The following is a 17,444-nucleotide window of genomic DNA, read 5'->3' on the forward strand; positions in this document are numbered from 1 at the left end:
TGGGCCACCCTGATTACATTGGCCTCATTACCACTACAAAAGTGATTTTTCCTCCCTTGGTATTCTACTGTTGAGAAGAGCCCACTTCCACTTTAATTGAATTATCTCATTAGCACTGACCCCCCACTTGGTAAGGCAACTCCCATCTTTTCCTGTACTGTGTATATATACCTGCCTACTGTATTTTCCACTCCATGCATCTGATGAAGTGGGTTTTAGTCCACGAAAGCTTATGCCCAAATAAATTAAGTACTCCTCATTGTTTTTATTGGTTAGTGTGTAGTATCTCATTGCAGAGTATTATAAAACTGCTTAATAAAATAAATTCTGTTGTTGCAGGTAGCATGTTTATGAAAAAGAATTATTCCTAAAATTAAATTCAGGATTTAGCTTCTCCAGTCTTTGTTGCTAATTTCCCCATGTTTTGAGGCTTGAAAGGAGAGAAATATAAAAAGCCTTCCAAGACTAGTATAGTGGGTGGCCAACCCCTCTCTGACAACCCGTGTTGCAGCTTTGTGCAGGGGAAGAGAAAAGTTGTACATTTACGAAAATCTTACAAACCTGCCTGTACATTTAAATTACTTTACAAAAACTTAGAAAAGAGCAGAACTATACAATGCTGATAGGAATGTACTAATGCTTGGCAGTATTTAGAATGCTGTATTCTGTCCCATTCCAAATTTTATTCCAACTACTGATTAGTTTCTATTTTAACTTTTACTCCTTCTGCATAAATTGATATTAATTACAGTCAATCAGCATAATTATCTCCTTCACTAAGCATCCCTACCTCCTTTAAAGTTTACTTTGATGACAATGTATCTTTCCCTTGGATACCTGAACCAGATGGCTAAGGCACTTAGACACACCTGTGCAGCATGGGCAGAGGATGGATACATATTAAGTTTTGACCATTAATTTAGCATCCTGAATGTTCCTCACATAGATTATAAACATCTACTGCTCAACATTTCTGGTCCCCCAATGTTTACTAACCAAGGTATAAGAAGCTCTGTATATACGGTACAATTAAGTCTTATTTTTTTCTTTACGTAATTTGTTAGAAAATATCTACATATGCCACAGGAAATTAAAAACTAGCGAAGGTCACCAAAGATAAAATCAAATTTAAAAACAACAAAAGCCAGGCCAGTTCTTCCACCCTCCAGAAAAATGTTAGTTTTGAGGAAGAATGTGCAATCCTTCCAATAAAGTGATTTTGGGAGCAATCTCAAGAGGGTTTTGCTGGCTAGGCAGGAGCCTTTCCAAAGGGGAGGCTATTCAGTATGACGCTAAATAGAGCGCCTATGTGCAATGGCAGGCAGTGGGCGATTGTGAAGCGCAAGTATTTAATATTTCTTAACACAATAAATAAAAATAAATACAACTGGATCATTTCAGTGTGGGAACAACAAGCCTTCACTTTATGAAATCTGGTAAAATGCAAATGCCAGTGAAGGTTGTGCATGATGCCACATCTCTCTTTGTGAGTACGTCACCAACAGGCAGTACAGACAGAACTGGAAAAAGCTGTTATAAATTCTGTAGCACTTTAGAGACCGCTGATATCTTTGCAAAAATCCTGAAGACAAACTAAAGAAACAAGGAGAGCAATATTCCACAGTGTGTCCAGGGAGGAAAGGAAGGTGAACAGATTCTGTGTCCTGTTAAAATAATAACTATAATCTATTTAGTGGGTTAACTAAATTTGAATATGCCTTTAAAAAACAGTGATCAAAAGCCACTGATTGGGTGGAATCCCATTGATTTCAATAAGAGTAGAAAGACACAAACATTATTCAAGATAGGCACTCATTCCAGGTCATGTAACCAAGTTGATTATTTTTGTTCTGTTTCCTTCTAAATATAACAACTTCTTTCTTCTTTATAACTGTATCCATTTCTCATTATTGCCTGATACAGACACAGCTCATGCAAGGATGGAGCCTTGCATGCTGCATTTTGATGTTTACAGAATGGCCAACCATGTTTAAGGAAGTATAGATGTTGTGGGTTGGGAAAATCGGTCCAGTTAATTTTTCGCAGCTGCTGGAAACTCATAAAATACTTTGAACAACTGATCTGGCCGTTCATTCTGTGAATGACTTAAAAGCAGCACCATTAAACCCCCACCCACAACCTTCACTATTTGAAATAAGCCACATAATGAAGTGTCCCAATTTGTGTCAGGAGCCTAAACACACCGATCCATCACCATGACAAGGCAAAGATTTAACATATCAGCAACAAAAGTAGAGGAAAAACCCCTCCTTTAGTGTTTGCCAGAGCTAAGTTTACCAGGTTGGTTTAATGTTGCAAGCACATCCACTTTGGCAACAGCTTCACAAGCGATTTTCGAATCAGCTTGTGGGGTCTGTACGCCTCTTTCAGTTAGCCCAAGATTTCCTATTCTCCGCATTCTTCTGGATCTTCTCGGGTCGGAGAGCAGATCCTTCCATTTTGGCAAGGGCTGTCAGTGATGTCAGGTTGGAAGCTGAGCCTGAGAAATTGTTGTTCTTCCGGTTCTCGGGTGTAGCTCCCCCTTGCAACCTAAGCCCAGCGCTCCGCCGTCTTGCTGCTCCAGTGGCTTTTTTCACTCTGTTTGGTTTCACGAGGAGCCCATAGCCTGGGTTGCATTTGAAGTACTGCCTTCCCCCAATGGAGCCATCATTCTTACCTTTAACAAGAAAAAGAAAGATGCTACAAAAGGAATTTTGCCCTTGTGGATATATTTACTTATGACCACTCCTCATTTTAAAGAATCACTGGAGTCATCTGTATGTCATTGTAGCAGTGATCAGAAAGGATTCCATAAATTGACCTTCAGTCCATGGGACACCCGATAAAACCGAGTTATGAGCCAACACACAAAACTCATGAAATCAGGTAGAAATGAATGCCGGGTGTCAATTTTCTGGAGATAATCAGTATGGAACTGAATGGGCCCATTAGCCTTTTTCTACCTTCCACCATCTATTGAAAGGAATTCTTTAAACTTACCAGATGTTTAAATATTCTGTGCAGAAGCACAATCATAATCCAGTGACAAATAAAACAGATCTGGGAGGAGGAAAAAAACCTTTGTGTTGTGGCCTGATTTTCAGGATAGACGGAAGTCAAAGGGAGCTGTAGGTACCCTACCTTAGCACCTCTAAACATCAGGCTATTTCATTTTATTATTGCTGGTGCCATATCCACCCTCTCCATTTCAATCTGTCCACTACACAGATCACTGCAATGTAGCTCCAAAATGCTCTGTTCTAGAAACCTGGACAAATCACTATTATCTTTGTAAACCCATAGGTTCCATTTGCCAAGAACTATCATTGATCATCAGAAGCATCCTTACATAGCACATGCTTCACCCTTTTGTCTTGACAGTTTCCCCTCATCCTAAGCACTCTAGTGCCAGACCACTTTGCCACTGGTGGGTACCTGTGCTGTGGGTGCTGAAATCCCTTGAAGTGGAGGATATAGCATTCTGCTCAATCCACGGTTTACTGTGACAAGATACGAACCTCTGTTTCTATTTCTTAAATTAAATTTTATAACAGAGAGGTGAATCTACTTTAGAAATAAACTATACTCCAACAGATGGGAGACATGAGATGAAATTTCCCCCACATACAGGGGATAGGGCAATCTAAACAATCTTCTCCCCTGACAGTCAGGCAGACAATCACCAGCCATGTGTGAATGTACAAGAGCTTCAAGAAGATGAGAGACTGATTGGGAGCAGGGGAAATAAGTTAACTCCCTAGCATTTGGTATTGAAGCTGGAAAAAAAAATTTATAAACAGGGGCACATGGACTCTCATTACTGACAGAAGTCAGAACCATAGATTGCTCTCTGGGACATGTAAGCTGTGTGTCTCTTTTCTGTAAAACTTAAGCCGAGAATGCCTTATCTAATTTAGTTTTTACCAAGCATGAATCCAGGTATGTTGAGACAAATATTTTATTTGAAATCCTCTTCTTTTTAAGTAAGCATTGTTTTATTGAAAGACCTGCTGTGTGTCTTGTGAGACGAGAGAGGGTAGCGTCACCCAGTCTCCTCTCATAGGAGAAAGGCACCAAGGTGGTAACCACATGGGGGATGAACTTCTGGAACCTAGATACTCCACTCTTCCTGGACAAAGGCATGGTCAGGGTCCACAATTCCCATGACTGGCAAAAGATGGAAGTGGGTAATTTGCAAGGAGAGATCAAACAGGACAGAGGTGGAGGTGGCCTACTGGTAACACCAATTCTGCACGTTTATTTGTATGTTTACAATCTATAGAAAGAGCACCCATGCGGTGCCCTTAGTAAACTTCAAAAAATTAGACTAAACAAACATGGTGGTCAAGTTAACCCAATGACAATAAATATTGACCCCTTTTAATACCTAGATAGACTGGATCAGCATCACTCACCCTAGTCAACATCCATCTCCTCTTGGGCAAAGGGAAACAGGTGCACCTTGAAGGCTAATAATGGAACTGTTATGGAGTGGAGAAGGAAGCAAATTCTAAACGTTTGGGGCCTTGGCGTAGAATTCCCCTATCTTGCCATTCCCCTATCTTGTACCTTTATCTCATTTTTTTCAGACCGCTCACGCTGGGGCCACCATTTCTCTGTTCCACATCCTCAACACACTGAGAACTGCTTGAGACCTACAAATATTAACAGGCCTCCAGCAGGAGCAGCATCTTTTCTTCTTCACAGAGAAGCTTGCATCACCAGCAGCATCTCTGGAGGTCAGACATTGTTACTCCCGACTGACCGGCACTTGTACAGATTGGAAATTGAACACCCCTCTTCTTCCCCCATTAAATGATCGAGTCTACTCCCTGGTCCTCGGTGCATGATTACTCCATGCTTTTTATATAATTGTGTGCTTTTGTGGTCCAGTTTTAAACAGCTTGAGAGAGATTATCCAGTTTAATGTACATCTCATCTTCTATTTAGTCCAAATTTTTCTTTGCTCATTTGCATCCCATGATTCCTGTTTCACCCACTCTGGGCCTCCCTAGAAAATTCTTCTTTCCTTGGGGTTTATAAGTTTATATACTTGTAGATTGTTAGTATTGGGCTTTGCAGGCGAAGGTGAGGATTAGCAGTTTTAATGATTCATCAGGACATAAGAAACCAATAAATTATTGAGGAGCGGTGTTAGGATATCGATATTCAGGCCTGTCTACAAAGGCCTGTACTTTAAGAATTTAGGTGTATTCTTATCACTTGGCTAATTATAGAGGTATAAAAGAAAGAATCAAAACCACTGTCTGCCAGCGTAAGGGCCTTCTCTTACTGTGACAGTCTGAGGCCCTGTTCTTAGGCTAAGGCCTTTGGCTAAGCAGCAGAGGCAGCCATAAGCTGGGAAGCGACTGGTCACATCCTCACATTCCAAACTAGTCATATTGAAATAAGGTGCTATTGGGCTGTCAGGCACTATCAGGATAGGATTGTATTCCCATCACCTCCAGAGAAAGGGAAATGCCTAGAAAATGTAAAAGGAAACTTAGTTTGATAGCATCCTGTCTGGCAAGAACTCACTTATCAATAGCTGGGATGTGAAATCCTCACTTCTGTATTGTCTTGTCATTATAGTTCCCACTTTGCTATTGTTTGTCTGTATAATCTCTGTCTGGTTCTGTGATTGTTCCTGTCTGCTGTATAATTAATTTTGCTGGGTGTAAACTAATTAAGGTGGTGGGATATAATTGGTTACATAATCATGTTACAATATGTTAGGATTAGTTAGTTAAATTTCAGGAAAATGATTGGTTAAGGTATAGCAAAGCAGAACTCAAGTTTTACTATATAGTCTGCAGTCAATCAGGAAATAGGGGCGTGGGCATGTGGGTGAGGGAGATGGGAACAGGGAATGGGGGTAAGAAAATTGGAATCATGTTTTGCTAAAGGGGGAAATGGGAACAGGGAATGGGAGTAAGGAAGTTGGAATCATGTTTGGCTAAGGGTAGGAATGGGAACAGGGACACAGGCGTAAGGCTCTGTGGTGTCAGAGCTGGGAAGGATACTAAGAAAGGAAACTGGAATCATGCTTGCTGGAAGTTCACCCCAATAAACATTGAATTGTTTGCACCTTTGGACTTCGGGTATTGTTGCTCTCTGTTCATGCGAGGAGGACCAGGGAAGTAAGTGGGTGAAGGAATAAGCCCCCTACCAAGCGGGACTATGCGGTGAGAGCAGAGACAGTCTACATTGGCGGGGCACTCTGGGCAAACACATGTTAGTTAGGGACAGACTGAGGGAGGTTCCAGTAATCAAGGTAAGACTGTTTTCTTGAACATCTAATCTACATAGCCTAAAACATTTTCCCTGATCATGAGTCCACCCAGGTGTCGTACGTAATCTGCCTGTTATGAATGGATATCAAGAGCTGTTTAGTATTTATCACATTGCAACCTGCCACAAAGCATATCTTACCTGAAGGCAAATCAAGTTCCACACCAACCCATGTTCCCTCTTGAAAGTCAGTTGGGCCAACATATCTAATTGTGCCTGTCTTATTTATGCCGACAATGACATATTCTCCCTCTTTTAGCCATTCTGGGATTTCATTGGCATCTTCAGAATCAGAAGCCGCTTCCAGTTTTTCATCAGCTGTCTCCTCACCATTATGGCTCAACCCTTGTGCAGTCACCTGGTTCTTTTCTCTCTCCTTCTCTTCCTCTGTGCTTGAAGGGCACCCAGAATCTCCCCCCAGCATACATGTAAAAGACTTGAGCTCAGATGTCCTGACTTTTTGGATTTTGAATGGAGAGGCTGTAGTGCTGGGCTGGGACAAGAGGTCAGGCTGAAGCTGTGATTTGGAAGCTTTCGATTCTGAAGCAGCAGCGGACTTTGTGTGGTCCTTTTTCCTGGCAGCTTGTCCCACTGACTCTCCAGTTGTTGAAGCCATTAACTGTTTTGTCAGCAGCTCCTTCTTTGGGATGGAGGTAGAAACGTAGCTTTTCGCATCAATGGCTATAGAGGCAACATCTAGTTCTTCGCTCTGAGTCACAGGGGAGACAAAGGACTTGGACTTTAGATGCTCATTACCATTCACATCGCTGCTGTCCTTAGGTCTCACATGGGCAGCGCTGAGGTCAGAAGCAGCTAGATTATCTCTTTTAACAGCAGGGTAGCCCTCTGAAGTGCACTCTGTCTGCATTGAAATTTTAGTAGCAGAAGTTATCTGAACAGCTGGGGTAGGTGGGGAGATGTCACTCACTGTAGACGTTTGACTACCTGTCTGAACAATCGCTTCGTTCCCTGCAGCAAGTGCTTCAGACAGTGTCGCTGTTGAAACACTGTGAGAAAAGTAACCACTTGAGGCTTCACTCAGGGGACTTGGAGGCCCCTCTTGAGAGTCCTGTGCCTGAATGTCTGCGGTATGCTGCTGTGAAGGCACTTTGGGCATCTTTTCTTGGTTCTTTTCTGCCTCTGTAGATTGCCTGGCCATTTCAAATGGTTCTTTCCCCGCTTCTTGGTTAATCTGAAAAGATGACAAGTATGGGGTTATGGTATTCAAAACATCTGGGCTGATAATGCTGACATATGGCCTTCTGGAACTATCTAAACCTCAGGTTTATCCAAATCCCTGCACATTTGCAGAGCTGGCCAGGTGCTTGTTGATTTATAGCCAGTTTTACAAACCTGGTGGAATTATCAGTGCATTTCTTCCATTAATAAAAAAATAGCGTCCAGCAAAGAAAATATATTCCCCAATATTTATTGAAAGATTATTTATATCACAGGAATGGTCATTTGCCTTTTGAATGTCAAGATTTGAAATATGAAACAGCCATGATCTATAAGTCTCTTACAGTTATTTGGCTTAACTCAGGATTGATAAATCATGCATTTTTAAGTAAACTGTCATTTATATCCCCGTTTCCAAATGCCATTCCCCTCTCAATTCTGCCACCGCCACATACTTTCAGAGTATGAAATTAACTGCACCACTGAGATTAACAGCCCATTTTAGTGACGTATTTCTTGGCTGTACAGTTTACGATATATGATGGATCAATAACTTTTGCCAACAAATGTACTCTAAAAGATTAGGATGTCTTTAAATCTTTTTTTTTTTTGGGGGGGGGGAGGGGTGCGGCATGAAGAAGGCAAACTTGTACATATTCTATTTACTAACTCACCGGTGTTTATTTTTGTTTTCTGTTCTAAATTAGTATCCACTGGAGTGGAAAGTTACCTTGAGTTTTCAGATTTAGATAGACAAAGTGGGTGATGCAATATCTTTTATTAGACCAACTTCTGTGGGTGAGAGACAAGCTCTGGAGCCAAAAAAGCTCTTCTTCAGGTCTGGGACAGGTACCCCCAGCATCGCAGCAAAATACAAAGTGAAACACATTGTTTAGCATAAGTAGTTAGCACATGTTGTAAGGGACTATTCAAGGTACAGTGGCCCATTAATACCTCTGCAGTCACAGGACAAAAAGAGGGTTACTGGATTACAGATTTTTCTAATAAGCCATAAATACAGTGTCTGTGTTCAGTCCATGATTTGTACTATCTAGCAGAGTAATGAAGCTCCTCTTTTGAAAGTGTTGTGCAGGTTTCCTTTCAGGATGAGGGCTGATAGATTACTCTATAGCTGACCTAAGTGTTCACCACAGGTGATATGTTGTTTTTGCCTTTTATCATTTTCCATTTCATTCAAGAGCATAGTGATTGTCTAGTTTCACCCACATAGTTGCTATTGGGGCATTTAGTGGACTGGATAAGGTATACCACATGTTGTGATGGGCATGATCCATCAATCATCCATCAAGGTGTGCCATAGGGAAAGGGGGTTCTGACAAAAGATGAGATATATGCCATATGCTGCCTGAGCATAACAGCTAGGTCTCTGTGAGCAATTTTTTTTTCCAAAGTGCAAGCCAAGATTTTTAAAAAATTCCTTTCATAATCTAGAGGCCTATGATGTTGTCTCACCCACCTTTTTTCTTTTTATTTCTTTTCAAGATATTTTCTAGTGCTTTGCCCAATCTAGTTTTAAATGTCCCAAGTGATGGGACTTTCACTCTCCCTTGAGGAGGCTGTTCTAACAGAAACATAAGTGGCATTTAGAGAAAGCAGAATTTGATTGAATTACTGGTGCTTCAGACTCAAAGGCTAGCCTTCTACTGCTGAGTGAAATGTACTACAGAAAAGTTTCTGAAAACGTTATGGTCAATTAAAATATATTTTTAGTTCTTTTATGGGGAAGGGTGCTGTACATGTAGATGCTTTATCCTTTTCTTGGGTTTTCCCTTTTATATAAGCTTTAACACACATTTTATTAAGACAATATAAGCACAATAGGAGAAAACTGATTTGCTACTCATAAGGTTGAAATTCTGCTGAACTGTGGGAGATCATAAGAGTGTTTTCTCTGCAGGTTAGTGCTAGTCTTTTTCATGTTGATTTCATGAATTAGAATGAAATGTAAAACTGAGAATCAAGCTGAACGCTCAGAATAAGAGATACATTCGGTTTATAGAAAGCACCCCAGCCCAGCAATTTGCCTTTCAAAGCAGCAGGCAGCTAAACTTTAGATACTTACCTGCTAATGCAATCATATGATTATATGGTGACCAAACATCCTGATTTTATCAGGACAATCCTGATTTAGGGGACGTGTCCCACATCCTGACCTTCCATTGGTCGGGACGCCCTTTGTCCCGATATCGGGACGCTCTGGACCGCAGCTGTGGCATCACAGCTGTGCCACCGCTGCTCACCGCTTCCTGGGGCAGCTCCCGGTGCCCGCCCGCCACCAGGAGCACCGTGTGCTGCAGGGGCGGGGCTTGCAGGTGCCGGGAGTGGGCAGAGAGCCCTCTGTGCCTCCCCCCTCCCGGACCCTAGGAGAAAGAGGGACCTGCCAGATGCTTCCGGGGACGGGAGCCGCCCCAGGTAAGCACCGCCAGGACTCCCCACCTGGGAGGGTATGATGGGGAGTGTCTGGGAGGTGTGTGGGGGGTGCTGGGCTGTGAGGGTGTGGAGGGCACTGGGCAGTGGGGGAAGTTTGTGTGTTTTGGGGTGCTAGGCAGTGGGGGCCTGTTGGGGGGTGCTGGGCAGTGGGGGAGATCTGTGTGTGTCAGGGCACTGGGGGTCTGTGTGGGGCATTGTGTAGTTGTGGTGGTGGGGCTGTGGGGAAGGGCACTGGGAGGGAGGAAGGAAGGGAGGGGAATGTGTGCATTGGGAAACTAGCGAGTGGGGGGTTCTGTGTGGGGTGCTGGGCAGGGTGTGTGTGTGCACAGCACTGTGCATTTGTGGTGGAAGGGTTGTAGGAGGGCTCTGGGCATAGTGGATCCGGGGGGCGCTGGGCAAGGGAGCTGTGTGGCACAGCATGGGCCCACCCCCAACAAGAAGGGGCATGCTGGTAGCACAGGGCCAGGCGGACTAGTGTGCCTCTGGCTCCGGTCGGGGCTGGGCACCTGTGTCTGTCTCTCCCCCGCAAAACACTGCTCGCCCAATGTGTCCTGATATTTCACTCTTGCGATCTGGTCACCCTATATGATTAGCAAGGCTTTCAAATATAAAAGTGTAACAAGCAATATAAGAGGAGAATTTAGCGGGACATAAAAAACCATTCCAACCTACATTACAGTTAATTATCTAAGTGAAGTAACAATAAAAATGGAAGAGGTTTGAAGTAACGATGCCAGCAGTAGCCTTTGCATACAGCACTGCTGCTGTTTCCATTAGTTTCCAGCCGTAGGATATTGTGGACCATATAGCGTGCCTACCTGTTTTAACTTTGAGGCATGGGCATCAATGCTGGCAGACTGAACCATAATTCGTGGGACAGGCTGCAGGGGTGAAAAAAAAACCCAGCATTATTCACTTAAAGGATTAAATATTGCTGAACTGGTTTAATTAAAGAGGAAACCTTTAAAATATGTATTTAAAATTCTGGAATAACAAATAGTCTTTAGTGACAGACAAACTGAGCTTTGTTTTTGTTTTTTTTAAATTGGACTCTGAAGACCCACACTATACCATGAGGGGACAAACGAATGTTGTCTTAACCCAGGTAATGAGAACGTCCCTGCATTTCCACACACATGCAACAGCGAGAACTACACAGGACAAGGTTTTAAAGTGTAAATAAAAAAGATTTTTGTGGTTTGGCCACTAAACAGCTGTTTCTCTGCCAGACTGACCATTGAACATCTCAAGGTAGGAAGTAAAAGGCAGAGGAGTTGCCTATGCTACTTCAGCTGACATCACTGAACAAGCAGACAGATTTGCTATTAGAAACGGCTGAAATTCAATAGAGATTTCAACCTACCTACTCCCCTGCCAAAATGTTCTCCCCGTCTACAACATGAGTCTTACAAGATTTTCAACACTACGTGCTCTATCTCAGTCCGTAAGAAACTACATACCCAGCAGTTCCTTTTGAAAAGAGGCACCACAGCTTACAACATGCAGGATGCTAAACTGAAAAATATGTGCAAAGTGGGTGAGGTTATATCTTTTATTGGACCAACTTCTGTTGGGTGGAGAGAGAGAGAGAGAGAGAGAAGCTTTCGAGCTTACACAGAGCTCTCCTTCAGGTCTGGGAAACTAACAAAATGTCACTGCTAAATATGAGATTTGAACAGATTGTTTAGCACAAGTAGTTAACACATATTTCAAGGGTCCATTCAAGGTGAAGTAGCCTGTTAACATCCCTCCAGTCATAGGGAGGAAAGGAGGGTGGGAGGAGCCAGTTGAAGGGGGTTGTTAATGGGTTACAGATTGTTGTAATAAGCCATAAATCCAGTATCTCTGTTCAGTCCATGATTTGTACTGTCCAGCAGAGTAATGAATTGAAGCTCCCAAGCTCATCTTTTGAAAGTGTTGCACAGGACTCATAGGGTCAGATACAGAGAAATCACTCTGTGAAAAGCATTCACCTACAGGTGATGTGGTGTTTTTCTTATTTTCCTGTGAGTTCATTCGAGAGCGTAGTGATTGTTTGTTTTCCCCCACATAGCTGCTATTGGGGGCATTTTGTGCACTGGATGAGGTACACCACGTGCAGGATACATGGATCTTGAAACATGTATTCTGGGGGGTGTTGGTCATTGTAGCAGTGGAAATAAGTCTGCAGGTTTTGCATCTGTTGTTCTATCAGGGTCTGGTGCTGCTTTGACTTGGTGTGTCCTGGTCCGTGGGGAGCTTGCTTCTGATGATGAGCTTGGAGAGGTTGGGGGGTCGTTTGAAGGCCAGAAGAGGCTCAGGAAAGATTTCAGGATGGGGTCCCCACTGAGTGTGGTTTGTAGTAGTTTGATGATATGGGTTCCAGGGTGGGGTGGTAGGTGACAACTAGAGGTTCGTAGTCAGAGGGGATTTTATTTCTGTATTGAAGCAGGTTCTCCTGGGGTATTGGGTGGCCCGCACCTCATCCAGTGCTCTAAAAGCCCCAATAGCATTGTCCTACATGATAAGAATATAATGAGAACAGCTGGAAGGGAGAAATGCTTGGAACACCTTCCTTAGAACTGGGAGGTCCAGAATGTTGATGTGCATCCTGGATTCCTGTGGGGTCTATGTTCAACTGCCCTGTGGTTTCCTATGTGCGCTCTTCCACCGTTCCAGGGACGAGTCAGTGATGATCATTCTGTCCGGGGAGGATGGGAGAAAGGGGATTCCCACACAGACTTGTCGTGGGTCCATCTACCACTGGAGGGATGAGTACCTCGGGGGGAAACGGTCAGCATAAGGTTCATGGCATGTCGCATGAGTAAGTAAACCCTCTGAAGCCACATCTGGAGGCAGCGAAGGTGAAGGTGATGAGGCATGTGCATGAGGCCATGTGGCCAAGGAGGGATAGGCAAATCCTGGCTGGGACAGAAGGACTGTTGGCTATGCAGGCAACGAGTTCCTGCAGAGTCTAGAATCTGTCCCTTGGTAGGTAAGTGTGTGCTGTGACTGAGTTGATGGAGGCCCCTAAAGTCCAGGGACTTTGACATTTATGCTGACTCCAAGGGAGGATCAGAGTCTGAGCAACATAGAGGTCGAGATCTGGGTTTCGTCTCTGGATTGCACTGCTACGAGCTAGTTGTCAAGACATGGGAATACAAAGATCCCATAATGCCTCAGATGGGTCATCATAACAGTGAAAAGTTTGGTGAATGGTAAGTCCAAATGGCAGGACCCTGTACTGAAAATGCTAAGGGCCTACTGTGAACCTCAGGAACCATCTGTGGGTCAGATCAACGTCTATGTGAAAACAAGTGTTCCGCATATCGAAAGCCGTAAACCCCATGCCTTCTTCTGATGACAGAATGATGGCTGCTAAGGTGACCATATGAAACTTGGATTTGAAGATGAACCAATTGAGACAACGGAGATCCAGGATTGCTTTCTATCCACCCTTCTTTTTGGTATTAGGAAGTAAGTTGAATAGAACCCCATTCCTTGATAATCCGGAGGAACCTGCTCTATCTCCCCTCTTTGTAGAAAGGAGTTTACCTTTAAGGTGAGGATGCTGTTGTCAGAGTGGTCCTTGAGGAGGGAACTGGACCCGATCTTGTTGTGGCAGTTTTTCAGCAAAGTCCTCCAGTTTGCTGTAGTTCAGGAAGTTGTATTTGGCAAGCAATGCTTGATAATTCAAAATCCTGAACTGGAGGCAAGCTGAGGAGAAGACTTTGTATTCCAGAAGGTCCAATCAGCTGGAGTGGAGCGTGGGTACTGCTGTTTGGACCGATCCGTCGCAGCCTGTACCACAAGGGAACTGGGGTGGGGAGTGAAAAAAGAAACTCAGACCCCTTAGCTGGTACATAGTATTTCTTTTCTGCCCCTTTGGGGGTAGGTGTGCATGTGGCCGGAGCATGCCAAACTGTTTGAGCTGGTTGGAGGACGGCATTGTTGACTGGCAGAGCAACCTAGTACCGATGAGTGAGGGATGCACAGGAGTTGATGTTGTGTGTCTTGTACCTCCTCCAGGGGGATGTGAAGTTCACCCACCACCCTCCGCGGAGATCTTGGAACTGCTGAAAGTCATCTGGGGTGAGAGGGAAGCGAAAGTGTCTGCAACATCTGGTGCAGACGACAAAAAACAGTCCTGCTTCAGCTGTGCTGCTGGAACCGGACTCAGTGGTTCCTCCTCCGTGATTGGCTTGGAGTGTCTTCTTGAGGGCACTCTAGACAGGGAGACAGAAGTCTCCCTCATGGAACGGGTGAGTTCTGAGGGTGGGTACTGGGGCCAGAGTCCAGAAAAGAGGCCAGCATGACAGATCCGGAGGGTGCTGCGTCAGGCCCCAGGGCATAGGAAATCAGCAGCTCCTCTGTGGTTGGAGAGGAGGATATTGCCACAATGTAGACCACTTCTTCGGGTACTCATAGTGGCAGTAAGGGATGGGTAGCCCCTGCACTTCATCCGAATCCCCCGAGTACAAAAATTCAGACACTGGTTCCATCGGCAGTACTGTTGAAGCCAGTGGAAGCATGTAGACCAGGGGTGGGCAAACTACGGCCTGGGGGCTGCATCCGACGTATCAGACATTTTAATCTGGACCTTGAGCACCCGCCGGGGAGTGAGGTCCAGGGCTTGCCCTGCTCCGGTGCTCCAGCCAGGGAGAGGGGTTGGGGGTTTGCCCTGCTCTGCTCATGCCATGGCTCTGTTCAGCTCCCAGAAGCACTGGCATATCCCCGCTCCTGCTCCTACATGTAGGGGCAGCCAGGGGGCTCTGCATGCTGCCCCTGCCCCAAGCGCCACCCCTGCAGCTCCCATTGGCTTGGAACCAAGGGCAATGGGAGCTGCAGGGACGGTGCAGCGTGCACAGCCGCCTGGCCGTGCCTCTATGTAGGAGCCGGGGGGGGTGAGGGGGGAGAACATGCCGCTGCTTCCAGGAGCTCCTTGAGGTAAGCACTGCCCAGAGCCTGCACCCCGACCCCCCTCATGTGCCTCAACCCACAACCCCAGCCCTGATCCCTCCTCCCACCCTCAGAACCCCTCGGTCCCAGACTGGAGCTCCCTCCTGCACCCCCAACCCCTTATACCCAGCCCCACCCCCTTGCCCCAGCCTGGAGCCCCTTCCTGCACCCTGAATTCCTCATTTCTGACCTCAGCCCCCAATTTCTTGAGCATTCATGTCCCGCCATACAATTTCCATACCCAGATGTGGCCCTCGGGCCAAAAAGTTTGCCCACCCCAATGTAGACCATTGGAGGACATGGTGAAGGGTGTTTTGACTGCAGCATGTCCTGGGTGGGAGATCTGGCCTCCCTAGAGGTGGATGGTAGCAGAAGGCATGGAGATCTTGGCTCTACCACAGCAGTTCCTGGGGCTCTGGAGCCCTTCCCGATTTCCCAGGCGTTAATGGTACTCTTTCTATAGTGGGAATTGGCACCAGAGTGGTGGACTTTCCTGGGGTGGGCGGATCCCATACCTTAAGGGTGGGCCTACATTGACAGTGTGTTGGGCTCGTTACCTGGTGCTGATAGATCTGCTGGTTTGTGCAGATTCTTGTCGTATTTATGCATCTTGGAGTGCGCTGCTTCCCCATGGCTGGTGCTTGCGGAGGAAGCATCCCATTTCTTTGGTTTGGAGGAAGACTTACTGCCATGTTTACATGCCTGCTTCCTTACCTCCAGACTAGGCCCCGACATGGGGTCCATAGTGTTGGCACTGACAGAGCCAGACTCAGTCTCCATAGCCAGCAGCGTTAATCCTGGCTGTTATCAGGTGATGTATGGGGGAGTTCCCAGCCTGGGTCCAAATGAGGTCTTATGGCGACTTCCATGAGATGCTTCTTGAGGCGGAGAGCCTGCCCATCTCAGGTATGGCTCGGGAAGGATTGGCTGATACTTCACCTGGATGAAATGTGAGCTTCTCCCAAGCAGCCTAAGCAGCATTGATGTTTATCGCTGACCAAAGAAGAACACGGGCAGGAGGCAGAGATTTTAAAGCCTAGGGTCTTTGGCATAGTCCAGTAACCGTGTGTGTGTGTTGGGTGTTTACCCGGAAACAGATCCCCCAAAGTCCTAATTCTACTCCAAATAACTATTAAAACAGTAAAACAGCATAGCACTAGTAAAACTATATACAACTAAACTCTCTTTAAAAGGTGCGTCACACACAAGAGAACATTGATGGTCCGGGTCAGGACCATGCGTCGATTAGAAGGAACTGGTGACATGGTTGGTCCACCCCGCCCTTTCTCACCTTGGATGAAACCATAAGGCAAAGCAAGGGCACGTGTGCGGACTAATGGACACTGCTACTTGAAAAATCTCCAGCTTTGAACGCATGGTGCAATGTGTAAACCCTCAGTGGAATACAATAGGGATCATCACTCGAAGAAGTGTGAACTACTCCCATTCATCTCTATGAAGTAATGATTATTTAATTGTTGTCATTGTTAAATATTTCACTTCTGATCAAAGCACATTAAAAAGGAAAGGGACTATCTTTAAATTATGCATAAGATCTGCACCTTTTATGGTGAGCAATGGCTAATTTTGGTGTCATAAATAAGGTGGCATTTAGGAGAGTATCACCTCTCCACCCACCAACCTGATCCCTGGAACTAAAAGGCCAAGGAGTAAATCCCAGGAAGGCGTCTGAGCCTCACCAAGGAGGACCCAATCCGGCAGAGCCCAGCAGGGCACCTAACCTTCTCCACCCCCAAACAAGCTTGGTCTCCTCTACAGCAGCAGGGCCTGGTCTGTTCTGATTGGTGTGAGGCCAGGTAGCCCCTCCCTGGCTTTAATGGCAACTGCTCCTCCCTCTGCTGGAGACTGTTTGCATCTGAACCTCTCTGAGGGGAAACCAAGACTGGGGAACCCATCAAAAGATTAGTAATCATATGTAACATCTCTACTCCTTACAATCTACTATGAGTGGCATCTGAAGCAGGAGCAGCTAGGGAGAATGACATTATTTTTCCCTCGTCATTCCTGGCTCAACCTTTCAAGTATTTACTAGAGCATAGTCCTTACCACCAAGAGTTATAATTATAAGTCTACACAAGTATTGTTAGTGATTTAGGGTCTTGGAGAGGCAGCGTGTTCCAACAGACAGAGCATGTCATTTAGACTTAGGCACTCCATTCTCAACTCTGGCAGTGACACCATGTGTCACAACCTCTGCCTCAGTTTCCCCATCTGTAAAATACAGATGTTACAATATCCTCGTTTGGAAAGTGCTTTGAGATCTATGGATAAAAAAATGCTATAGAAGTGATCAAAATGATCTTAAATAGTTTTCTTATTTTGACATTTTTCAGTTCTTTTATTTTTAGCATAGCAGCCGTGTTAGTCTGTATCCGCAAAAAGAAAAAGGAGTACTTGTGGCACCTTAAAGACTAACAAATTTATTGAGCATAAGCTTTCGTGAGCTACAGCTCACTTCATCGGATGCATTCAGTGGAAAATACAGTGGGGAGATTTATATATACAGAGAACATGAAACAATGGGTGTTACAATACACACTGTAATGAGGGTGATCAGGTAAGGT

At 45.0% G+C, this 17,444-nt stretch overlaps 1 protein-coding gene across 2 annotated transcripts in view; it reads right to left on the reverse strand.

The window, feature by feature from the left end:
• Positions 1-229: 229 nt before the first annotated feature.
• The window catches only part of KIF13B (kinesin family member 13B), a 205,879-nt gene continuing 188,664 nt past the window's right edge, over positions 230-17,444 (reverse strand). For both annotated transcript variants that reach the window (XM_084622092.1, XM_084622091.1), the window contains exons 38-40: positions 10,740-10,802; positions 6,433-7,483; positions 230-2,677 (exon numbers count right to left, since the gene is read on the reverse strand). In XM_084622092.1, coding sequence (XP_084478218.1) covers positions 2,388-2,677; positions 6,433-7,483; positions 10,740-10,802 — 1,404 coding nt within the window. In that variant the 3' untranslated portion in view covers positions 230-2,387. The remainder of the gene's footprint in view (positions 2,678-6,432; positions 7,484-10,739; positions 10,803-17,444) is intronic.

This window comes from Lepidochelys olivacea (assembly GCF_965140295.1).
Source record: "Lepidochelys olivacea isolate rLepOli2 genome assembly, chromosome: 3".
In the NCBI taxonomy this organism is placed as follows: domain Eukaryota; kingdom Metazoa; phylum Chordata; order Testudines; family Cheloniidae; genus Lepidochelys; species Lepidochelys olivacea.